Source organism: Taudactylus pleione, unplaced genomic scaffold, assembly GCF_031769625.1.
Source record: "Taudactylus pleione unplaced genomic scaffold, aTauple2 ptg000018l, whole genome shotgun sequence".
NCBI lineage: Eukaryota > Metazoa > Chordata > Amphibia > Anura > Myobatrachidae > Taudactylus > Taudactylus pleione.
In genome coordinates, this window is record NW_028284420.1 from 10875328 (window position 1) to 10901594 (window position 26267).

A 26267-nucleotide genomic window follows, 5' to 3' on the forward strand; every position below is an offset into this window, starting at 1 on the left:
GGCTATTCGGGGGTTTCCAGAGTGATCCCCCATGTCAGTGCATCTTTAATGGGTAGTCAGGCTGATTTCCCCAAAACTGACAGAACTTTTCGCCAATTTAAGTTTTGCCGGGTCCTGTTTTTGCTGATTTGGAATTGAGAACGGGGATAAGCAGGGATGAGTGCAATACTTTTTCGCACCCAAAACCAGCGATGACGGCGAAAAGTCCGGCAACTGACTTTTCGCTTTTAATTGAATACGGGCCTGAGTAGTTAATTCCTAATTACGGTGTAAAAACAAAGCTGTCCAGTATTTGTTCACTACATGCAAAGGCAGGTCATATTTTCCCAGCATGCAAAAAAATAAATAATGCGTATTCACAACTTGCATAGCAACATGGTTTCAAATGACTCCTTTCAGCCGACACCAATCAGGGGGTGTGGCCGCAGCTAGTCAAATGCATACGCAGCAGAAGCGGTTCCAGGTGCTGAGGTAGGAGCCTGAGTGTAACTAAAAGCGGTTCCAATCACCGCTGAAAGGAGCTTGGTGGTGGCAGCTTCAGTAAATGCCCACGGCGCAGTGGGCGGAGTCAGTGACAGGCGGTCACTGACGGTGAGTGGGAGTCCGAAAGTGCTAACCCGTGACCAGGGCCGGTCTAGATGAAAGGCGTCCAGTCACAATGCTAATGCCTTCCAAAGCACAGCTGAGAGTAGGAACGCCCACTGCTGCTTTCTCATATCTGTCTGACAACGTACAACAGTGTAAACATTGGTAACATTGAGGCAGAGCAGGCAGCCGAGCTGCATATGCGGCAAGTATGGCCAGCCACAAACACTGCATTTCTCCTAACATCCAGAGAGCTCTCACGCTGTGATGGAGATTGCAATAGCTAATTTATGCATGCCCGTGAAACGGCGTTTAAACGGTCAGACATGCCTGCGTTTGCCTAGCCACCCCCGTTACCTCCCCCAAGTGTCACTCACTTTGGTGCAATTGCAAAACAATCGCTGCACATGTGCAGTGCGGCTGATACACACGCGCAATGGCAAACAATCAGTCTGAGTAATAATCACCATTGTGTACATCTCTGAATCAGGCCTTGTGTCCATTGCATAAGATGTGGGGTTCAGAACTGTGTCTCACATGTGTCCCCTGTACTACATATGCGTAATGAGATGTGAGATTCAGAGCCATGTTCTTTGTACAATATAATGTCTATCTAATAAGATATGAGGTTCAGAGCCGTGTTCCTTGTACTACATATATGTAATGAGATGAGAGGTTCAGAGCAATGGGCCTGATTCAGAGCCCATTGCGGTAGGAAAAACCAACCAAAAGAATAGCGAGCAGTTCATACGCTGGTCGATGTACTCGATTAATCTAATAAATAGCGGACATGACGTAGGATGCGAGCGGCCAGGGGGCGTAGTTTCCCAAAAAACGACCGCAAGTTTTGTTCGCTCGTTTAGACATAGAGGCGTGAACAGACCGCAAAGAGCGAACGGTTCATTTGAATAGCCACCCCTTTTTTCTGAACGAGCGAGCGCAAATAGCGTCCGGCTCTGAATCAGGCCCAGTGTTCCCTCTACTACATATATCTAATGGTATGTTAGGTACAGAGCCGTGTTCTCTGTACAATATATATCTAATGAGATGTCAGGGTCAGAGCCGTGTTTCCTGTACTACGTACATACATATAATGAGACTTGAGATTCAGAGCTGTGCTCTCTGTACTATATATATATTTAATAAGATGTGAGATTTTCAGACCCATGCTCCTTGTACTATATATATCTAATAAGATATGAGGTTCAGAGCCTTGTTCCTTGTACTACATATATGTAATTAAATGAGAGGTTCAGAGCAATGTTCCCTATATTACATATATATAATGAGATGTGAAGTTCAGAACTGGGGTTTATGTGCTACATATATCTATTATCTAATGGGATTTGTGGTTGAGAACTGTGGGGGTCATTCAGACCCGCTCGCGAGCGCAAGACGCTCACAAGCGGGTCGATGGTGCCGAATTGCACATGCGCACGACGGAGGGAGCTCCGTCGTGCGCATGCGCGAGACCCGAATAACGACGGCCAAGCTGTCGTTATGGGTCTTGCACTAAAGGGGGCGTGCTGTCGATGGTGAGTGACAGCACGCCCCCTTTGGTGGGCGTGCCGGGGGCGTGGCTGCCAGACGGAGGCGTTCCCATGGGAACGCCTACCATCTGAGGCCGGCCCCACTGACATCACTAGTGATGTCAGTGGGAGTGATTTTGGCTCTGATAGAGCCAAAATCACTCCAGGGCTTGCGGTCACCGAGACCCTACCGCAGGGTCTCGTCGCAAGCCCGATGGTCGCGATGGTCTTGACCATCGCGACCATCATCATGGACGCTCGCTATAGCTGTGGGTGGTAACCCACAGCTATGCGAGCGTCCATGAGGCCGCTCCAAGTTGAGGGAGGAGGGCCCTGATTCAGAGCGAGCGCTCTGGTCAGAGCGTCCGGCTCTGAATCAGGCCCTGTGTTCCCTGTACTACATATATCTAATGAGACATGATATTCAGAGTCCCATAATTATATACTCTATATATAAATGAGATGTGAAGATCAGAGATGTGTTCCTTGTACTACATATATATAATGAGATGTGAGGTTCAGAACCAGGTTCAATGTGCTACATACTGTGTATCTAATGAGATTTGTGTTTCAAACGTGTTCCCTGTGCTACATGTAGTACACTCGAGTGCGTGCAGAAGCTGGAGAGGATATAAGCACCTGGTCTTTTTATGGAAGCAAAGTGGGCTGTAATTGGTTAGTCTGTTCTAGGGGGCGGAGCTGATTTGTGTGCTAGGTTGTCAGGGCGGTAGCTAGCCAATCAGTAGCTCTTGGTAGGAGGGTTTCAGTTTTGATTTATATTATTATTATGCTGGTCGAGGATCCATCTTCCTCTTTCCAGTTTTGTGATCCCTTCCACCCACCCAACAGAGTTGGTTTGCGTTATACAGTGTTCTCCCCAGAAATTTTTTCCAGCTGGGTGGCATCCAAAAGTAGCCGGGTGGGCGCGCTGGGAAAAGGGGTATCTCCAAGACCAATCCAACCCGACATGTCTTAGGCTGCTCCCCCACTGGCTCTCAGTTAAAAGTCCCCATTATGCAGTGCCCCCTGTATTTGTGCCTTTTATACAGTGCCCCCTGTAGTTTTCCCCTTTATGCATTGCCCCCTGTAGTTTAGCTTTGCCCTTATGCAGTGCCCCCTGGCTGAAGTAGTGCCCCTATTTGGTGCCCGCAGACTGGTCCCTTATGTAGTGCCCCCAGGCTTAAATAGTGCCCCCAGGCTGGCCCCTTATGCAATGCCCCAGGTTTAAAGTGTCCCTTATGCAGTGCCCCCAGGCTGGCCCCTTATGCAGTGCCCCCAGGCTGGCCCCTTATGCAGTGCCCCAGGCTTAAATAGTGCCCCCAGGCTGGCTCCTTTATGCAGTGCCCCCAGGCTGGCCCCTTTATGCAGTGCCCCCAGGCTGGCCCCTTTATGCAGTGCCCCCAGGCTGGCCCCTTTATGCAGTGCCCCCAATTATGTGCGCGCTGGGAAAGGGGTATCTCCAAGACCAATCCAGCCCGACATGTCTCAGGCTGCTCCCCCACTGGCTCTCAGTCAAAAGTGACCATTATGCAGTGCCCCCTGTATTTGTGCCCTTTATGCATTGCCCCCTGTAGTTTAGCTTTGCCCTTATGCAGTGTCCCCTGGCTGAAGTAGTGCCCCAATGTAGTGCGCGCAGACTGGTCCCCTTATGTAGTGCCCCTAGGCTTAAATAGTGCCCCCAGGCTGGCCCCTTATGCAATGCCCCCAGGTTTAAAGTGTCCCTTATGCAGTGCCCCCAGGCTGGCTCCTTATGCAGTACCCCCAGGCTGGCTCCTTATGCAGTGCCCCCAGGCTGGCCCCTTATGCAGTGCCCCCAGGCTTAAATAATGCCATCAGGCTGGCCCCTTTATGCAGTGCCCCCAGGCTGGCCCCTTTATGCAGTGCCCCCAGGCTGGCCCCTTTATGCAGTGCCCCCAGGCTTGCCCCTTTATGTAGTGCCCCCAGGCTTGCCCCTTTATGCAGTGCCCCCAGGCTGGCCCCTTTATGTAGTGCCCCCAGACTTAAATAGTGCCCCCAGACTGGTCCCGGTCTCAGCACTTACCTTTACTTGCTGGCCACTCTCCCGCTTGCCGCTGCTGCGCGCTGACTGGATCTAACTAGATCCAGCAGGCGGCGGGGCAGGCTCCTCACGTCGCGGGTGACGTCATGACGTCACCCGCGCAGTGCATCACTGGGAACGCTGGCCTCTGAAGTGATCAGAGGTTTCTTTAGCCTCCGGTCACTTCAGAGGCCAGCGTTCCATAGCGGGGGTCGACGGGGAAAAGTGCCGGGTGGCAGGCTGTTTCTGCCGGGCAATGCGCCCGCAGAAAAAAGCCTGGGGAGAACACTGAGTTATATATACATTTATTTAATTTAGAATGCGTTGGAATATTTTATTGTTCTCTGTGCTCCTCGGCAGCTCAATTTCTGCACAACTGGCCTTGACTAGCCTTTTCCCTAAGGTAGCCGCGAGTCGGTCACTACCATAAAGGGGGTACCAGGTCTCCATCTCATGAAGGGACCAGTACTGGGCCAATTGGGAGAAGTGAACTGTTACCTGTACTACATATATCTAATGAGACATGATATTCAGAGCTGTGTTCCCATAATTATATACTGTATATCTAATGAGATGTGAAGATCAGAGCTGTGTTCCTTGTACTACATACAGTATATCTAATGAGATGTGAGGTTCAGAACCAGGTTCCATGTGCTACGGTACATACTGTGTATCTAATGAGATTTGTTGTTCAAATGTGTTCCCTGTGCTACATATATCATTATCTAATGAGATGTCAGGTTCAGAGCCGTGTTCCCAGTACTATAATGAGATGTTAGGTTCAGAGCTGTGTTCCCAGTACTATAATGAGATGTTAGGTTCAGAGCCGTGTTCCCAGTACTATAATGAGATGTTAGGTTCAGAGCTGTGTTCCTTGTACTACATATATGTAAAATGTGAGGTTCAGAGCATTGTTCCCTATACTACATAGATCTAATGAGGTTCAGAACTGGGTTCCATGTGCTACATATATCTATTATCTATGAGTTTTGTGGTTGAGAACTGTGTGCCCTGTACTATATATATATATATCTAATGAGACATGATATTCAAAGGCGTGTTCCCATAATTATATACTGTATATCTAAATGATATGTGAAGATCAGAGCGTTCCTTGTACTACATATATCTAATGAGATGTGAGGTTCAGAACCATAGTCCATGTACTGTGAATCTAAATAAATTTGTGTTTCAAATGTGTTCCCTGTGCTACATATATCATTTTCTAATGAGATGTCAGGTTCAGAGCTGTGTTACTTGTACTACATATATCTAATGAGACGTAAGATTCAGAGCCATGTTCAATGTACTATATATATCTAATGAGACGTAAGAGTAAGAGCCATGTTCCATGTACTACATATATCTAATGAGACGTAAGATTCAGAGCCATGTTCCATGTACTACATATATCTAATGAGACGTAAGATTCAGAGCCATGTTCAATGTACTATATATATCTAATGAGACGTAAGAGTAAGAGCCATGTTCCATGTACTACATATATCTAATGAGACGTAAGATTCAGAGCCATGTTCAATGTACTATATATATCTAATGAGACGTAAGAGTAAGAGCCATGTTCAATGTACTATATATATCTAATGAGACGTAAGAGTAAGAGCCATGTTCCATGTACTACATATATCTAATGAGACGTAAGATTCAAAGCCATGTTCAATGTACTATATATATCTAATGAGACGTAAGAGTAAGAGCCATGTTCAATGTACTATATATATCTAATGAGACGTAAGAGTAAGAGCCATGTTCCATGTACTACATATATCTAATGAGACGTAAGATTCAGAGCCATGTTCCCTGTGCTACATATATCATTATCTAATGAGATGTGAGGTTCAGAGCTGAGTTCTTTGTACTACATATATGTAATGCATACATGTCAACTCTTCCTCATTGTCAGGGAGACTCCCTGAAATAGTGGCAATCTCCCTGTCTCCCTGAAGAGTACAGCAATCTCCCTGATTGCATCTTACCCCCATTATGAAGCGGTTATAGTAAAAAAAACCAGAGATATATACATTCAAATGGGATCATTAGTATAATTTGCCTGCATTGGTTATAAGTCACAAGGATCCCTATGATTACATACAGTTAGGTGCATAAATATTGGCACATTGACAGAATTTTCATATTTTGGCCTCTATTCACCACCACAATGGCTTTGAAATGAAACAAACAAGATGTGCTTTAACTGCAGACTTTCAGATTTAATTTGAAGGTAATTACATCCAAATCAGGTGAACAGTGTAGGAATTACAACGGTGACAATAAATAAATGACAACCATTCAATGCGCTTTTTTATAATCATAATTAGATTCTAATATGACAGGAAATCTGCGTCGGACTCGTCCCTGTTTTCGGGGACGCTGGCCGGCCCCACCCACTCTCCGACCCCAAACGGCTGTAGCCTGTCAATCAGGCTGCAGCTTACACATTCTATTTCAATATTCGTTTAGAATTATTCCCAAAAATATTTTGCGTGCTTTCAAATAGTTTTTTATAGCTTATCTGATCTGTTTAAAGGAATTCCATCTTTATAACCCAGTGGATAAATATCTTCCTTCTCTCTGCAATAATAGCCCAGCACCAAAATTACCACAGTTTTTCGGCATAGTGTAGTATATGGGTATTTATTGTATACTAGATACAAGACTGAAAACTTCTACATAATATTAGTAAGCCATATTACATAGTTACTGAACTGCTCTTGTAGAGGTTCCCAAACGCCGTCCTCAGGCTCCCCAACAGTTCAAGTTTTAGAGATATCCATGGTTAAGCACTAAGAAATTCGACTCCTAAGGGAGTGAAAATGTCTAAAATGTTTCTTGCCCCTGTGCAATGTCCTGCCTGATTGACTAATCGTGGCTGTAGCACAGTTCATATTCAGACACCAACTGTCATCCCAAGTGCTGCCAATCATCACTGGCAGTTGGTGTGGCTCTCCTATTTGCATAGTGAGGGAAGGGAATGTGTTACTACAGAGGTGAGAGAGGAAAATGTGTTACAACAGCAGTTAGAGGTGAGGGAGGGGAATGTCAAATTTGTTACTACGGGGTGATGGAGGGGAATGTTACAACACGGACGAGGGGGGGAATGTGTTACTACAGGGGTGAGTCGGGGTAATGTGTTACTACAGAGGTGAGGGAGCTGCATGTGTTATTACAGAGGTGAGGTAGGAGAATAAGTTACTACAGGTGTGAGTGTAATGTCTTATAACAGGTGTGAGGGAGGGTTTGTATTTCTACAGTGGGGGGGAATGTCGAATGTGTTACAACACGGGGTGAGGGAGGGAAATGTGTTTCTACAGAGGTGAGAGAGTGGAATGTGCTAGTACACAGGTATGGGAGGGTAATGTCTTACTATCGTAGTGACGGAGGGAATGCATTACTATAGAGGTGAAGGATTAATGTGTTACAGGAGTGGTGAGGTTGAAATGGAAACAGTAAATATCTAAGGTCTACCCGGGTGAAACCGGGTACATCAGCTAGTGTATAAATATATATGTCATCTATTTAGATTGTCATATGACAATCTAAATAGATGGCCGCTTTGGCTCCACCAACATGACAGACACCCGCCGCGGCCCGGCCTTTGTATGACCTGGAGGAAGAGGTAAGAGGCGTGGATCAAGAGGAGCAGCAGGGAAGAAGCAGACAAGAAGAAGCTGAAGAAGAAGGAAACAATGTAAGTAAAAAAAAAGCGCGGAGGGAGGGTGGTGGTGGGGGGGGGTTGCGGTGTGAGGTGGTGAAAAAAAGTCTGGGCAGCAGGACAGGCACTGGATTTACTGACTTGGGTGTGTGAGGTGGTGAAAAAAATTGGCTGGGCGGGGGGTGGGATGATGCTGCGTGAGATGGTGATAAAAAAAGGGTGGGCAGCAGGACAGACTGGATTTAATGATGGGAGGGGAGTGAGACGGTGAAAGAAAAATGGCTGGGCAGCAGGACAGACACTGGATTTACTGACTGGGGGTGAGTGAGGTGGTGAAAATTGAAGGCTGAGTTTGTGTCATATGTTGAGGTGTGGGGTGCCAGAAATTGGGAGGGGTGCCAAAGCATATTCTTGCACCTGGGCCCACCACTCTCTAGTTCCGCCACTGCACAAATAGGAGGCGGTATGATTTACCGCCGGACCCCTGCCTGGTGGTTGGAATCCCGACACCAGGAGGCCGGCAGAGGAGGAAATCCCGATCGTCGAAGGTAAGTATTAGTTAACCTATTTCTGACCCCCTAACCCTCCTTTAGGGTGCCTAACCATAACCTTCGCCCGCAGTGCCTAACCCTAATCCCCCCTGTAAGTGCCTAAACCTTACCCCCCCTTCCCCACCGCCTAAACCTAAATCCCCCAGGGGGGTGCCTAACCCTAAGTCCCCCCCGGGGGTGCCTAACCCCCCCCCCCCAGCGGCTGTCTGCAGCGGCGCCCGGCATCACATCGATCAGGATGCTGGGCACCGGTCTCCCGGCGTCGGTAAAATGACAGGCGTCTACATTTAGACGCCTGTGATTTAACCCTCGCCGGGATAAAACAGTCGGGAAGCCGGCTGTCGGGATTACGTCCGCCGGCTTCCCGACTGCATACCCACAAATATATGATATTATTCATAGCAGTTTTCATTTAATGTTTTTAGATGTAATCATGCAGATTTCTGTAAAATATGGACTCCGGGCCTGATTCAGGATGGATTACAATTGCCATCGCAGCTGAGTAATCGCACGCAATGATTCTACGAAAATATGCTAATGTCTGCCACTGCTCAGTCAGCATAGAGACGCCCACTACTGCCTTCTCACATCCGTAATACCTTGCGTATACATTGGTAACATCAGAGAAAATTGGCCCGTCACGCACAATTACAGCAGGTCTAACCTGTCTCAGAATTTGCATGGCTCGTCGCACGCAGTGAGTACTCCGGCTACATAGGCGATCGCAGTGGCTAATTTATGCACGCCCATGCAACGGCGTTCAAACGGACAGGTACGCCTGCATTTCTGCATACAACTTCCCCATCACCACCCCCAAACGCTCACGGCCTGACACTCATTCTGCGATGGATGTCACAATGGATCCGTAATCTAGTGCGATCAATGTGCACGCGCCATGCGCAACAATCGGCGATCTGCATACGCGGTTGCAATTGCAATCCATGCTGATTCAGCCCCTCAGTTTGGAACATTTTCTTGATGTAAATAGAAATCTGATGACATATGGATTATCATGTTTAGGGGTATCAGGTTGTTCCCCAGGGATTAAAGTGTGCAGGAACGGGGTGGAACTGAGGGCCTGATTTAGACCCGCTCGCGAGCGCTGAGCGCTCACAAGCGGGTCGATACTGCCCAAGTGCGCATGCGCACGACAGAGGTGGCTCCGTCTTGCGCATGCGCGAGACCCGAATAACGATGGCCAAGCCGTCGTTATGGGTCTCACACCAAAGGGGGCGTGCTGTCGATGGTGATTGGCGTGGCTGCCCAGACGGAGGCGTTCCCATGGGAACGCCTACCGTCTGGGGCCGGCCCCACTGACATCACTAGTGATGTCAGTGGGAGTGCTTTTGGCTCTGATAGAGCCAAAAGCACTCCAGGGCTTGTGGCAGCAAGACCCTACCGCAGGGTCTCGTCGCAGGCCCGATGGTCAAGACCATCGCGACCATCATTTTGGCCGCTCGCTATAGCTGTGGGTGGTCACCCACAGCTATGCGAGCGGCCAGGAGGCCGCTCCAAAAAGGAGGAGGGACGGCCCTGATTCAGAGCGAGCGCTCTGTCAGAGCTTCCGGCTCTGAATCAGGGCCTGAGTTCCGTCACCTCTAATGGTATTCCCTGCACAGAAGTCCCACAGACAGAGAGCCACTCTTTGTCTGCCTGGGGAGTTTCAATTTCTTCAGAGGTCTCTCATTTCAGAGAAACCAGCATATAGGTAAGGGAAGAATCAAGCGAAGGCAATATATAGGGGTTTCAGAAAAACATTAGGCATCCAAGTGACATAGGCTAGTTTGTGGGCACAGCAGAAAAATAACACTGATGATATAGAGCTTTTTTTCCTTTTTAAGTGATCTAACATTGTAGTCAGCTGATGGCAGGAGTGCTAATGAAAAAAAAAAAAGCATCTAAAATGTATTTCACACTGTCATAGCCCCAAAAACTTCTTCGCGGCCCCAGGCCCTCCGCCAGTCACTTTACAGATTCCTATACACAATAGTGTGCGTGTACAGAACAGTTTTCACACTTGTTTTGGCCTGTCAGACTACCATGGCAGGAGGGTGGGGAGTAGACGGTGGGGGAAATCAAATAAGAACTTGGTAGGTGGGTATTTTACCCTCGTGTCTAGAGGGGAGAGCAACCTCTCTAGAGTTATTTTATCACTTACAAGTTTTTCTATAACTATTCAAGCATGCAGATCTAAAAGACCTAGTTAAATCATTTCACTGCTTTTTTTTTATTTAAAAAGGCCCCATATAGTATATACTGTACTTAATTTAAGAATTTTTGATGAATTTATGAATAAGAAACTTCAGTCCTAGGGCTGCCATGAAAAACAATGCTGATACTCTAGAGGGTTGGGTATGGGATGCCGGTTCTCGGGATCCAAGCTATCAGAATCACGGTGCCGGCATCCCTGTCGGTAGGTAGCCTAACCCTACCCCTAACCCTCCCTTCCCACAGCCTAAATTTTAGATGTAGTCAAGAAACCAGCCGTCGAAATGCTGATCGCCGGCTTCCCGACTGTCAAATCGCGGCATCGGACTACTGACAGGTGTCGAAATCCCGATGCCTATCATTATCCACCCACCGAAATCCCGATGCCCGACATACCAAACGTAGATAAGTCGGGCGTCGCGAGCGGACAGCTATGCGGGGGGGTTTAGGTTTAGTCGCCTCGGGGGGACTTAGGGTTAGGCACCCCCCCGGGAGGGTTAGGGTTAGGCTAGTGGAATGGGGGTTAGGGTTAGGCACCCCCGGGGGAAGGTTAGGGTTAGGCACCTCCCCCCGGGAGGGTTAGGATTAGGGTGTGGGGAGGGGGGGTTAGGTTTAGGCACTCCTGGGGGAAGGTTAGGGTTAGGCACCCCTAAGGGAAGGTTAAGGGGGGAGAAGGTTAGGGATAGCTTACTTACCGTCGGGATTTGAACCGCCGGGCTCACGTCCGCCGGTCATTCATACCAATCCCCCTAAATTTACCCCCTTCCCTTCCTAGTTCCTACACCTAACCTCCTTCCCCCACAGCTTAAACCTAACCCTCCCCCCCTAGTGCCGAACCCTCCCCTTTAGTGTCTAACCCTAACCCCTCTACTTACTGTCGGGATGCCGGTGCTGGGATTCTGACTGGTGTTGGGATTCCGCCATCAGCATTCTGAGCGCCGGCAGCCCAACAGCCAGGATTGAAATTACACCCCATTGTAGGGCACTGTGATTCCGGAAAGTTTGGGAAACACTAAGGTAGAAACTCCACAAGCACTGAAAACAACATGTTATGCCTTCTAAAGGGGCTATAGAATGGATTTCAATGATTTAAGTAATATTGTGGAAAAGTGTGGTGTGGTTCAACTGGGCGCTTCTTCTGAGCAAGCCCTCAAAGACTAGAGTTTCCCTAGGGACAGATAGAAAAAAGAGTGGGGATGTCCAAGAGATGGCACTACTCAGTGTTCAACACGGGAAGATGGTGTGTGAGAATATACACATAGATAACTCAGTGCAAATTTGTATGGTTTTCATAAAAGTTTAACATTTATTATTATACAAGCACAATCTGATGTATATGTACAAATATTTAGGGAGTGGACATGAAATCTAGACCACATATAACATATACAAAAGTATACAAATTACTAGAAATCCCTCCAATAGGTAAGAAACATATGCTATATGGCGATAGCATATGGGTTGATACTAAACGTGGAGTGGTATAAAAACTGAATAAAACGAATGCCTAAAAATGGTGCTCAATGGCACATGAGTCTTTATACAGATAAAAATAATATGAAAGTCGATGGTATCCTACCCGTCTGGTTGAGGAGGAGCCGTAGGTGTAAGAAAAATGTAGAGGCTTAATGTGCCCGTACACGGTGCGATTTGCAAACGATCCTATGTCATATGCAGTGTCCCTTGAACTCTCTGCGACAGCTGAAGTGATTGATGTGCAGCAAAAGCTGCACGATTTTCACCCAATCTATTGGGCACGATCTAATGATTTGCATATTCATTAGATCGAGTGTGATATGACACAGATGCAGGCTCGGATATGGGAGATCCTTGCTACATGCATCTGTGTCATTGACCGAGAAGCACAGACGGGATCAGTGAGACCCGTCTGTGCTGCTGTGCATTTCAGTGACACAGATGCACGCACGGACCAGGGAGATCCATGCTACATGCATCTGTGTCATTGAACAGAAGCATGGACGGGATCAGTGAGACCCGTCTGTGCTGCTGTGGTTAAAAAATAAAAATTATTCATGTGTAAAAAAAAAATGGGTTGCCCCCCCCCACCCCCCCGAAAGAGCAACCAGCCCCCGACTTTTAGTGACCCAGTGCTGGTTGTGCTTAAATATAAATACAGGGGACAAATGACGTAGGGGTCCCCCGTATTTAGGCACAACCAGCTCCGGGCTAGTCAGAACCAGCCCTGGTTGCCAAAATACAGGAGACAAACAATGTAAGGGTCCCCCGTATTTTGCGCAAATAGCACTGGGCTATGATCCGGTTCTGGAAATACAGGGGGAAAAAATGAGTAGGGCCCCCCTGTATTATCCAGAACCAGCACCAGACTTTTTGTAGCGGGGGGGGCTAATACCACAGCTAGGAGAGCCCTTTCACCTGGTCCCCCAGCAGAAGCATTAACCATGACTGCTAGTCAGCCCAGGCCGGGGATCCCTGGGGAGCTGGGGACCCCATTAAAGGGGTCCTCGTCTCCAGGGCACACCAGGCCTAGGCTGATGGCCCGGGGAAATCCCCGTCACCCCTGGGCGGTGGGTGCCGGGTTGATTATGTAGTGTAGTGCATTTGAAAGTGTTGAAAATATTGCTGAACTGCAGGTCCCAGCAAGTCTCCCCCGCATGCTGTTACTTGGAAAAGCAAAAGTACCAGCATGCGGGGCATTACGGGCCCGCTGGTACCTGTAGTTCCACAGCAAAAGAAATATTAAAATTAACACAGGACACACACCGTACAAAGTATAAGTTTATTAAACACATGCACTCACACATGTACACACACAGGAACACATGCTCACCTGTGTATCCCTGTAGCCATCAGTCAACCGGGCCGAATATTCAAAGTCTTAAAGAGTGTGTGGGCTGCAACAAAAAAAAGTATGCAATTTTGAAAGGCTTATTATTAATAAAAAATCAATGCAGTGCCCCCTGTAGTAGTGCCTCTTATGCAATGCCCCATGAATTTGTGAGCTTTATGCAATGCTCCTTATGCTGTGCCCCATTAATGCCCCTTATGTTGTGCCCCCAGTAATGTCCCTAGTAGTGCCCCCAGTAATGCCCCTTCTGCAGAGCCCCTTACGTTGTGCCCCCAGTAATGCCCCTTATGCTGTGCCCACTCCCAGTATAGAACAGGCCCCACTCACCTGTGCAGTGCTTATCTTTATTCACGATGGCCGCTGGGCACCTCTCTAGTCCACGCCATCTTCACTCCTACAGTCCCGCATAGACGCTGACGCTGACTGGATCTAATTAGATCCAGAGCGGCAGACGCAGGCTCCTCTCATCGTGGGTGACGTCATGACGTCACCCGCGCACTGCCTCACTGGGAACGCTGGCCTCTGAAGCAATCAGAGGCTTCTGATCGCTTCAGAGACCAGCGTTGCCAGCTTTAAATAGAGTAAACACTACCCGATCGGAGCTCAGCTCCGATCGTGGCAGGGGTGTGGGCCGCATATTATATATATGTGGGCCCACACGGTCGGGCCTCATAAAATGTTTATTCGGGCCACATGCCTCTCAGCCAATGAGCGGTTCTCACCATTGAAGTCAATGATGAGAACCATGAAAGTAACCTCAAGTAATCAACCCGGCACCCACCACCCAGGGGTGACAGGGATAGCCCGGGCTATCAGCCTAGGCCTGGAGAGCAGGACCCCTTTATTGGGGGTTGCCCAGGGATCCCGGCCTGGGCTGACTAGTGGTCAGGGTTAATGCTTTGGCTGGGGGGCCCGGTGAAAGGGCTCACCTGGCTGTGGCATTAGCCCATCCTGCTAGAAAAAGTCTGTTGCTGGCTCTGGATAATACAGGGGGACCCTACTCATTTTTTCTCCCTGTATTTCCAGAATCAGGACTGGATCAGAGCTCAGTGCTGGTTGCGCAAAATACGGGGGACCTCTATGTCATTTGTCCCCCGTATTCTGACTAGCCCGGTGCTGGTTGTGCTTAAATACAGGGGACCCCTACGTCGTTTTTGTCCCCTGTATTTAAGCACAACCAGCACTGGGTCACTAAAAGCCCGCGGCTGGTTGCTCTTTGGGGGGGTGGCCATGCCGTTTTTTTCCTTTTTTTTTTTACACAGGAATCATTTTTTAACCACAGCAGCACAGATGGGTCTCACTGATCCCATCCGTGCTTCTGTGCCAATGACACAGATGCATGTAGCACGGATCTCCCTGGTCGGTGCGTGCATTTGTGTAATTGAAATACACAGCAGCACAGATGGGTCTCACTGATCCCGTCCTTGCTTCTCTGTCATTGACACAGATGCATGTAGCATTGATCTTCCTGGTCTGTGCTACATGCATCTGTATCGTGCATGACATCTTTCCGTGTGCACACACACGGAACAATGTCATTCAATTCGTAGAGGATAGGTCGATATCTTCCTGCAGGTTCAGTTGATCTGCGACGAAGATGTACGAAGGCGGGGGTGCACATCGGCATCGATATCATGCCCACACATGGCACTTTTAACACGATTGGTCTTTCCAATTGATCGAAAACGGACAAATCGTGTAAAAAATATCACCGTGTATGGGCACTTTTAGCCTTGAAGAAGAGACCAAAGTGTCTCGAAACACGTCGGCAGTCTACACCTGTGCCTTTTGGAGAACTCATCATTCATCTTTATTGGATTCCCCCCCGCTGGGTATAGCTTTGGAACCTATGTAGGGTATACCCGGGTACTCTGCATTCTTCTTACGCCACGGACGCCGTCGGACCCTCCCGCACCCCCAGGTATTATACACACACCTGCCCCTCGCTCCGTCTATCCCCAGCTTTTTTTTTTAAACTAGAAAGTCAGTTTTTTCAAAAAGGTTACCAAATGGTAATTTTTTTTATTATTACATTATGTAATTAATAGCTATATAAACTTTGTTTAACATTTTTCGACAATCTTGGGAATGTTTTTTTGAAATAATATTAGCCAGTTTAGTAGTTAATGTTTTTTCTACTCATGCTTGAATAAAAGTGCTGTTATGGCAGACAACATAATTTTTACCACAGCCTCTGACCAACTGCACATGCTGGAACTTGTAGTTCCACAACAGCTAGCCAGGGGTCACTGTACTCTTCTCTGAGGTAGAGTCTATAAACCTGGGTAAAAAGGGCACACACAATTCATATTGCTTCTGTAATTTGCTGTGAAATACAGCACTCTGTACAGACTTACTCTCCAGACATCCAGCCATAGATTTAATGGACGCTTCTGTTAGTTGTTTCAGGGCTGTTACATTATTAATACCACAGCTGTGCATTGTTTAAAATCTGCTGAGTTTTATTTCATCCTCTTTGTGACAGATGAGCATGTTATTAAATAGAAAAGCTTTAGCCTTTTAACACTAGTGGTTTTCTAAAATCGATGACCAATCTCCGACACATAAATAGAGAAAATATTGTAGCCTCAAGCCTTTTTAACTCATGTATTATCCGCACCACTGATGGCTGTCAAATCGCATGAACAGGTAGACAGACTATGGATGACTGAGAGATTATGAATGACAGCTGGGGGTAGGCTCTATACTGTATGTTGGTAAAGAGGAAGTGATGACATTTTCAGATCTGTTGCTGTGTAAATGATCTTTAACACAGTAGTGTAAACTGTCTTTTATTTCATACTCTTATTTACTGAACAGTGAAATATCAGTTCTAGTGCAATCCAATAACTCTGTAGGACCACCCTAATTATATAAACATTGCAGTTTTCATCTCAAATACTGCTTGGTTTAACTTTATTAATGTCTTGAAATGGAGGGTATATTGGGACCGTCTTTATTAATTGTGTCATCTTTGTGTGTTTGACTTTATGTAGTATTACGTTTGTATTGTACAGTATTATGTTTGTATTACATTTTCTTGAGGGAATCCTACAAAACTGCTTTCATTCAAACATTTAGCTGCAGGATACAAAACGGTATCCCAGTTGTAGTATACAACTGGACTGATATTCACCATTTCAGTTAGCAATGCCCATCACATTTTTCATGATCGTTCAATGCAATAATTGTAAATATGGATAAAATGTAATAGATGTTTAATATGTAAATATTTTAAAGATTTGAAGACTTTTGGTCTCACCATTGCTCATGCTTATGCTATAATTATATCTAGGTGCAAATGTCAAAGTAAATCCAGTGTGCACGGGCAAAGCAACACCAGATGAGTTTAAAATCTAGGCTTCATTTGTTTGTGGGTGGACTTTATATTTACCCATTATTGGGCCTGTTTTTCAGTTGGATGTATGACCTGTTACAGGTGCAAATAGTGCGTTTTATAATAGAGTGCATGCGCAGAAGCACGCTAACGCATTTTTGCATAATTCGGTCTCACTGGCCTGAAACTTAGCAGAAACTGGGTGGCAACATGACTCGTGGCAGTGTCAGGGTTGTGTAGCTAAAGCTCTGTGGTATTCTGAGTCGCACACACGTAGAAGGGAATTTCAGAGGGATCTCTTGCCCTTAGCATGGAGTTGGTACGAGTGCAGATACTAATGATGGCGGTTGCAGCGGTTAGCATAAAATCAGAGGGCTGCATGGCTTCCCACGTGAAGAAGCATATTAGCTGAATGGAATCAGGATAAGCATAAAGCAGTAAATCAGGCTACCGCGGCTCCACGTAAAACTAGTTATTTTGTGTAACTCAGGATCAGGCCCAATGTGTTTACAATACAAAGTCTATTGTCACATTAGGAGATTGGATTTTAAACTTGCCCTGTGCTGTTTTGTCTTGTTTCCTTTTCTTGATTGTTTACCAGACTCAAGACCTCTGCATTCACCTTGTTGCATGGCATTAAGATTATTTCCACCATTCCAGAGCCCTGCTTTCCTCTTTCTTTATAGATCTAGATGCAAGGATGTCTTTGAGAGGTCTCTAGAGCTATATAAGAGAGGTTGTGATCTATTACTCCTTTTCTGAGCAGCCAGACAGGTGAAGGTGACGCTGCTATAGACCCTGTGAGGAAGCGGAAATCCTGCACAAAACATGTAAGGGGCTGGACGTGTCCTCTAAATATACCACATCCCATATCACCATAATAGCACATGATTTGCTTCCAGTAATGGGCACCTGTTTCCTAATACTATTGAAGAGTTAAAGACTCCTGTTTATGCATATTGATAAGCTGTTTTCTAATTTACAATTTGAGTGTATTTTCTATAATCTTAATTTACCATTACTTCTAAATTTTATATCTGTATGCCACTGATATATCTCAAGAACTGCAAAAAATCTAACTGTAGCAAAAAAAATATGGCATCTTGACATAACATCCTCCCTGCAATCCTAAAGCTCAAGTATAATTCCAGCTTTTCAGTGGAAATCTCTTTATTCCTCCTATATTCCCCTTACTTACACTGTGGGAGTGCCTTTTCTGTGAGCCCCATCCTCAACACTGTAAGAGTCCCTGAAGACACCCAAGCCTACACGAGGCCTAATGTTGAGTAGGCTGCAAGCAGATTCCCATTTTGGTCCATCCATCTGCTCCTTTTCTATTCACTAAGACCCCTTGTCTTGTGCATCAGTGGCTCAATATGGTGTGATGGTTATAGGAAATGGGACCAACACATTGCTCTGTGTGTGTCCTACTAAAGATTCTTTGTTGGGGCCTGATTTTCTTTAGGTACCTCTATCTACAATAAAGATAAGGGATAGCAAGGGCAGTGTGGTTTCTCTTTCCCCCTTGAAGATGGAATTATCCCTTAAGATTGAGGAATGCACAAAGGATACTGTAAGGTGTTTCTGTTTTGTTTAATTATTAAAGACCTACAATGTTGCCTAGCTCATAATTAAATTGCTTATTCCTCACTTTGACACTTAACATTGTGGAAGGATTTCAATTACGGCGATATTGCAGAAAATGTTAATAAATCCTCACACATATGCCACACTGTGGCAGGAGTGTGGCCCACGGTGAGTATATGATCAGGCTGCATTCTCCAAGTATTAGGGTGGTGTATCGTATTAATGCTATGGTTTCTTTTTCCTCCCTTGTTTTGCCACACAGAGGAGATGGCTCAGTCCCCAGCCCTGCGTACAGAGTATCTGATGTCTGGGATGCGAACTCCCCCTGCTAGGAGGAATAGCAAGCTGGCAACGCTGGGCAGGATTTTCAAACCCTGGAAGTGGAGGAAAAAGAAAAGTGAAAAGCTGAAGCAGTCATCTGCAGGTAGGAGTGAGACTACCCCTTGTATCTCTAATGTCATACCTAGGGAAGCTTAGCATACAGTAGAAGGAGGGTAGTTTTCCCCTGGGCTTTTCTTTTAAAAAATAGCAAAGTTCTTTTTGGCAGCTGCAGTAAACTATCAAATCCTTTTTTGAGTAGCTTGTGATTTTAGGAGAGGCTGATGCCCCGCAGTGATTCAGAGATAGAGGTGTAAAAAACATAAATTTACAATCTGCTTTATACCCATCTCTCACTGACGACTGCACAGCGGTCTCCTGGGGAACGTATGATACAGGCCAAGAGTATAGATCATATGGAGAGCTAATCCCTGAAGGAGAAGCTGATCCCCCGCAGTGAATAGGGACTGAGGTAAAACATTACATTTACTTGGTAGTATTCCTATTGATGACTACACAACAATCTTTGTGGGGAAACGTGTGCTAGACGCTCGAGAGCGGAGACCGCACGGAAGCAATCCCTATGGGGAAAGGCAGACACCCTGCATTTGCTAAAGAGATGAAATACCACCATCAATTTTAACAGGTGCCTGTGAGTTAGAGATATTAATTCTGATTGATTTCAATTTTATGAATAAATACTGTTATATATTGTACACCTTGGATCTAGGCTATTATTAACACCATATTGAAATATATACACAACAAGGTTGAATATTTGAGCGCATTTTTCCTTTTAAAGTATTGTGGTTTTATAGCTGAAGAAACAGTATGCTGGGACATCTGGTTCTGCAAGATCTGGCAAGACATGTCAATTTCTACTGATCTCAGTAAACACAATAGCTCCCATTTGGCTGTGTAGCTATTTGCTGGGTCTCATTGGTCAATCTAAGAAGAAGCTTATTAGAAAAAAAAATTAAAAAACTTATTGAGACTTACTGAATGTAAAATATCGTGTTATAATATTAACTTTTTTACAGTTTATTTTCGTAGACATTGACAGCAATTATTTGCAGTATGGGGATATGTTAGACACTGCTGGCTATTGATAAATATGATTATTATATTCTTTTTTTGCCATTGATACTCATGTAAGCCAATTCCAGACCCCCTTCATAAAGCCACATTAATTTACATAATTAACCTCAGATTAAACCACTATGCATTATACGTTCCGTAATTTGTTAGATCAAATATTGGTAGACCTAGTGTGTACCCGTGTATGACAACAGATGTATAAATAGGGGCCTTCACAGAAAAGATGCACTGTATGATCGTATTCTTTCTGATTTATCATTAGTCCTGCTTTTATTTCCTTATAACTCTCAAATAATACATGTAAAGAGTGAGTTCTGACGTCAGTTTCAATGTTAATTAAGTCAATTTGGCTTTTATAAGATAATTCACAGTTTTGGCTGAAACATTCTAGCTCCATGTTGCTCCTACAGGCAGTATGTTGCTGGTGGACAATATTGCCTGCCTAAAAACAACAACAACAACAACAACAACTTATAACTGCTTGACATAAGCAAGGAGAATCCAGAGATATTTTACCAATTCTCCTTGCTCCAACACCCTGCAATTGGGAGTGTACAGTAACGACAGATGTCTCAGTGGGCAAGCGGAAGATATTGGGGAACCCTCTATATATCCTGGGAGTGACATTTTGGACCTGGGTTACAATTAGGATACTTCACCCAAAACTGAATATCAATCATTCTCCATTTACGTTGTAAAAGGTATCTAAATATCTTATAACAATTATACATTGAAGACATACCTCTCAATTGTCCTGGAGGTAATCAAGGCCAAAAAGGGGCAAAGCCATACTACGTTGAGGGGCGTGTGTGTGGAGCATGCCTTGTGGGGCAGCATATTGGCAAAGTGGTTAGTATTGATGTCTCACAGCTGTGGTGTTATGAGTTTGATTCCTGACCAGGACCTATTTGTGTGGGGTTTGCATGATTTGCCTGTGAGTGCCAGGGTTTCTTCTGGGTGCTTCAGTTTCCCTTCCACAATACAAAAGATTAGGCCTCCCCCAATGCACCTCTCCTACAGACACCTCTAAATTGATGTGTGCACTAGAGGCACCTGCTCAATGTGTTGATGTTTATTATAATAAAACACTTATAAGGAGATACCTTGCAACTAAAACACACATTCACAAACGGACAACCTATTTGATGAGGTTAAACTCTATCCAGATATGTGTAATCAATACTGGAATATAGCTGTAAAATCCAGTGCATATTTGCATATAAATCAATATAATAAGATAAAATGTACATTATAGTGGCTCTTCATTTTCACTCCTGTTGGTTATTGCATTGTAATGGGATGTCTGTGGGAATGCAGAAAGCTGGCCAGCCAGCGTTTGCTACACCAGTCAGTTAATCTCATTTATGCTGTGTCACATGGTAGTTCATGTTATATGTTATTTTTCTAGCTGCATCCTCTCACAAAATGTGTTTTGTGTGCAGGGGTGTATCTAGGGGTCCGAGTGTAAGGGACTGGCACCCGCCCTGTGGTACTCCGCCCCCCCCGTGGTACTCCATGCCCCCCATGTGTCACTCCGCCCCCCCCCCCCTGTGTCACTCCGAGCACCCTTTATGTCACTCCAGGTCCCCTCTGTGAGACTCAAGGCCTCCTACCTGTGCCTTTCCAGGGCCCCGTGTCACTCCAGCCCCTTTCATTCCTCCGGCTCCAGCTCAGTTACTTACCTTACCTTATTTTCTTCTGGCTGCTGCTCCTCTTTGCGCTGGCCCGTGGTTCCTTGGTCACGAGGGGACACTTTTGGCCCCCCATTTGGATCCTTGCTCCTCCCCTTTTGGTCGTGGGTAACGTGGGTGTGACCTCAGAGGTCCTCTGCAGCCTCCAATACTAGAACTAACCATGGTTCCTCTGTTTCTCAGTGGTGCAGCGCAGCGTGACATCATGATATCACTCGCACTGCGCCGCAGTAACAATAACAAAAACTTTATTGAGCCAAATGGGGCCTGTGAATCGGCCCAGTGGGGGAAGGGATAACTCCCCTGGCCGTGGGTGGCACCGCCGGGCTGCTCCCACTCTCAACGGCCGGCACCCCTGGCCAGTGCCATCCTGGCCAAGGGGTAACGTCCCTTTGTGTGTGTGTTGTTCAACAATAATACTAAAAATAAATACATCTGAATGCAAAACTATTTATACTTTGCAATCACTTTTAAAATAATACCACCCTTAATGTAATGTGATGTGTGACCCATGTTCCAATTGTGTGTTCAAAGACACAGCACTGTGCAAACAAATAAATGGAATATATAAATGAAGAAATTGGTGGTACAAATTGGGTTCAAGGATTTAATCCATTTAAGTACTCTGCAAATAAATGTTTACTTGGACCTGTCTATAACATTTCCATGTATAAAATAATATTTTATCTGGAAACTTAAGATTTGGTAAAATATTATTTACTAACAAAGAAGCACCACAGAAATAACATGGTATTTTGTACTGGATCTGAATGGATATATACCTAATGGGTAATTGCTTCTGCTTCCAGGCCTGGAGAAGAAAATCAGCACCAGACAAAGCCGAGATGATCTCATCAAGAAGGGGTTGTTAGAGATTATAGAGAAAGGTAAGAGTTGTCTCCATGATCCATTCATGTTGGCTGAGCCGACTTAGTGATAATTTATTAATCTGTCATATTTCCATCATTATTAGCCATACACAATACAATAAGAGTCGACATAATAAAGTGCACTCGCCATCTAAAACAGTGGAGGTCAGTAAACAAGTACAAGCCATGCCGGTGCAGTGCAACACTAGGTGTGGACATGCTGAGCACCCAGGGTTTATGAAAATAAATCTAGATTTACAGCCAAGTGCATAGATTTGTGAAGGCAATGTCTGTGCAAGCTAAAGGGAGGGTTGATGTGCCTTATGGTATTTTAGTAAAGTGTGCAGTAGGCACACCAGTGCACTTTATTTTATGTACCAATGCAGAAGTTAGATTTCCTTCTATATCTTTATCTGCACGATTGCATCTAATAAGTACAGTTAGCTAAAGGCAGAGGTTCCTAAACTGTTTTGAATCACCGCGCCCTAGAGTATCAGCATTGTTTTCACGTCACCCTAAGCCAAAAGTTTCTTATTGAGAAATTCAGAAAAAAATGTTTTAAAGTGAAGTAAATTGTGCTCCCGCGTCATCCCTAGGCTCAGTTATGTAGTAGGTGACAGGTTTGCACTTCTGTTTCTCCACATATTTACATTACACTGACCATAAAAATGTTGATTTGGTGCTGGACCACCAACCTGAGGCACCCCTGCAAGTGTCCCGAGGCACCCCATGGTGCCGCGGCGCACAGGTTGGGAACCACTGGCCAAAGGGATACAACGGGCGCTTTTATAGGGACATTCCATGCCGTGAAAGGGGGCATTTCTCCAGTTCTATTTTAAGTACTTGAATGTTGTACCAAGTCACAGCTGGTAGTCTTCAGGTTTCATCCTATAAGTTTAATGGGACTCATTCTGTGCCTTCAGTTGGGAGCACATTTCCAGATATAATAATAATAATAATAATGATATTTACAAAGCACTTTACTCCTAATAGGACTCAAAGTGCTATACATTTGCCTTTACAGCACAAAGTACAAAACAAGCTTAACAAGGGACATTAGTGAAATGCTTGGGTGAATAGGGGAGTCTTGAGTCTATTTTTGAAAGATTCTAGAGTGGAGGCTTCTCGAACTTTGCGGGGAAGCGAGTTCCATAGAGTCAAAGCCACAAAGCTGAAAGCTCAACCCCCAAATTAATTCAGAGAAATTTTAGGTACTGTTAATAGTCCTTCGTCAACGGATCGCAATAATCAGGTGAGACTGTAAGGGATCAGAAGCTGCTTCAAGTACTTTGGGCCCTGGTCATGTAGGGCTTTGATAGTCAGTAAGTCAATCTTGAAAATAAATCGCCATCTTACAGGCAGCCAGTGAAGTGAATAGAGAATGGGTGTTATGTGGCTGGAATGGGGCTGGTTGGTTAATAGCCTGGCATCTGCATTTTATACCATCTGCAAGCGGTGCAAATCTTTGCTGGGAGACCCAGGTGGAGGCACTGCAGTAGTTTAGGCATAATGATATAAATGCGTGTATGACTTTAGGCAGATCTTTGGAGGGAATTAAGGGCTTGATTCTGGCTATGTTCCTCAGATGAAAGAATAAAGATTTCCTTGTGGTGGATACCTGCTGTTTAAGTGTCAAGCACTATCCAGGACAACACCAAGATTCCACACATGTTGAGTGTTTTGTAGTTCTGAACTTTCAAGAATAAGTTCTGTTAGTTGGCTATGCTGCAGTCTTGCCCTGTGACTAATCATGAGGACCTCTGTTTTATCAGAGTTCAGTCGCAGCCAACTGGCACTCATCCACTTCTGGAGTTCAGCTAGGCAGCCATTTAGGGTTGTCATTGGGTTCTCACTACCTGGAGCAAAGGACAGGTACAGTTGTATATTGTCCTCATAGTAGTGGTAGACCAGGCCATGACGTCTGATTATTCACCCAGTGGTAACATGTATACTGCAAAAAGCATGGGAGATAGTATAGAACCCTGTGGGACACCGCATTGAAGTGGCACTGATGACAGAAGAAACTCTCTTTGACTTGCCGGTGACAAATGATTTGAACCACCCAGTCCACAGAAATTTTTTTAGAACTCAATTAGAATCCCATGGACCACAGTATCAAATGTTGCAGAGAGATCCACAAGGATTAAGTTTGAACAATCCCATGGACCACAGTATCAAATGTTGCAGAGAGATCCACAAGGATTAAGTTTGAATAGTCACCTCTGTCTCCTGCTATCAAAATATCATTATCACATATACCAGGGCTGTTTCAGTGCTGTGTCTTCTCCTGAATCCTGACTGGAATGGACATATATATCATGGCTTGACAGGCGGGTTTCTAGTTGAGTTGCCACTGCTGTCTCAATAACCTTTCCTAGAAAGGGAAGGTTTCATACCGGTCTGTAGTTGGTCATGCAGTCGTGGTCTAAAATAGGTTATTTAAGAAGTAGTCTATCAATTGCTTATTTTAGTGGTTCAGGAAAAATGCCTGTCTGCAACGAACATTGAACTATTTTAGCAAATACATGGCCAATCATGTCCATACACCCTATTAGTAACTTGGTTGAGGCAGGGTCCAGATCACAGGTGGTGGGACGCAACCTTCGGGTAATTTTAGCAATGTCTTTTACATCCATTATGTCAAAGCTGTTCCATGGAGACAGGTGGCTTACCTTGGCAGGCTTGGCAGTTTGGCACTCCTTTGATAGTTTGGCACTCCTTTGATGGCACTGTGGGGATTCCAGCCCGGATGGAGGATAATTTATGTGCAAAGAATTTTGCAAACTCTGAGCAATGTTATAAAAAGTACCACACACACAAAACTGACAGCTGTAATAAATAAAGATAGCCCCGATATTCCCTCACTCACATGATTAATACATTAATGATGGATAAACCGAGCATTATTTTATGAGAAAAAATAGAAAGGTTTGTCTAATTAAAAGTGTGTGTAGGACGGGTACTTTGATTGTATAAGATTGAAGTGTGAGGTGACGTTTGCACATATACAGTGTGCATTTAGAATACTTTCCTCCTCTTCACGGACCTAGGCACACATTTAGATTGCATAGGTTACTTCTATGACTGGAGGGTAGATGCAAATATTGATGTGTTCTGGGCATATATACATGGCTTACTGTGTGTAAGTCAGGGGAGCACTTTACCATTTATTTACTCTCTGTAGTGCATGAGAGACTTAATTGTTCAGACTAATCCGCACAAGCACAACATTTAGATATTTTATGGTAGTTTATGAAGTGCAGTAAAATTCAGAGTCGTGGGTTCACTCAAGTAAAGACGTATTTACTTGTGCTTACGGTTACGCCTGTGTGCACGCTTCCACTGAACAAAAGTGTGCCTAATGGAAGCAGCTGGTTTGTGACAGTAGTTGCCATTTTGGCTTTAAGCAATGCTCTACTGTTGTAGAGTCTGAATATGCTATGTGCAGATTGTAGTGACTGCCTTATGAGGAAAGTGTGCTTTATGCTTTAGAGCAATATAAGGTACTGTAGAAAGGGGCGGAGGGTTGGGTTATTATTTTAAGGAAAAAAAAGACACCACATTTTGGCTGCTAGGAGGCAACAGAAGTATAATTTCTGTAAAGTCAATTTTCAACTGGAATCAAAATACTTCTTATGATATGTAAAATTATAGCTGTACATCGGGGAAGGGACGGCGACGGGCAGAGTCCTAGGAAATGGGGGTGGACTTTAGAGCAGACAAAAATGGCAGACATCATCGTCGGGTTTCAGTTGACACTGAAACACGACGGGTACTCTTTTTTTTTTTTTTTATACAGCAATATGCCGTCGATAATGGTTGGTTTTCAGTTGGTTTAGAACCAAAACTGACGCATAGTAAATGTACCCCAAAATGTGTTCTCTGTATAACCATTGACTACGCTAATGCATCTAATAGTCCCATGCAGGGTGCTGTAGGACAGTTGGATCCACCAA

General features: G+C 45.1%; 1 protein-coding gene across 6 annotated transcripts in view; it reads left to right on the forward strand.

Moving 5' to 3' along the window:
- PHACTR3 (phosphatase and actin regulator 3) overlaps positions 1 to 26267 on the forward strand; it is a 219130-nt gene that overhangs the window by 50419 nt on the left and 142444 nt on the right. For 5 of the 6 annotated variants that reach the window (XM_088482775.1, XM_088482745.1, XM_088482768.1 and 2 more), the window contains exons 2-3: positions 18598 to 18759; positions 22252 to 22329. In XM_088482775.1, the coding sequence (XP_088338901.1) occupies positions 18598 to 18759; positions 22252 to 22329 (240 nt within the window). Of the gene's footprint in view, positions 1 to 17434; positions 17579 to 18597; positions 18760 to 22251; positions 22330 to 26267 lie in introns of all 6 variants that reach the window. The other variant, XM_088482751.1, reaches the window with a different exon arrangement.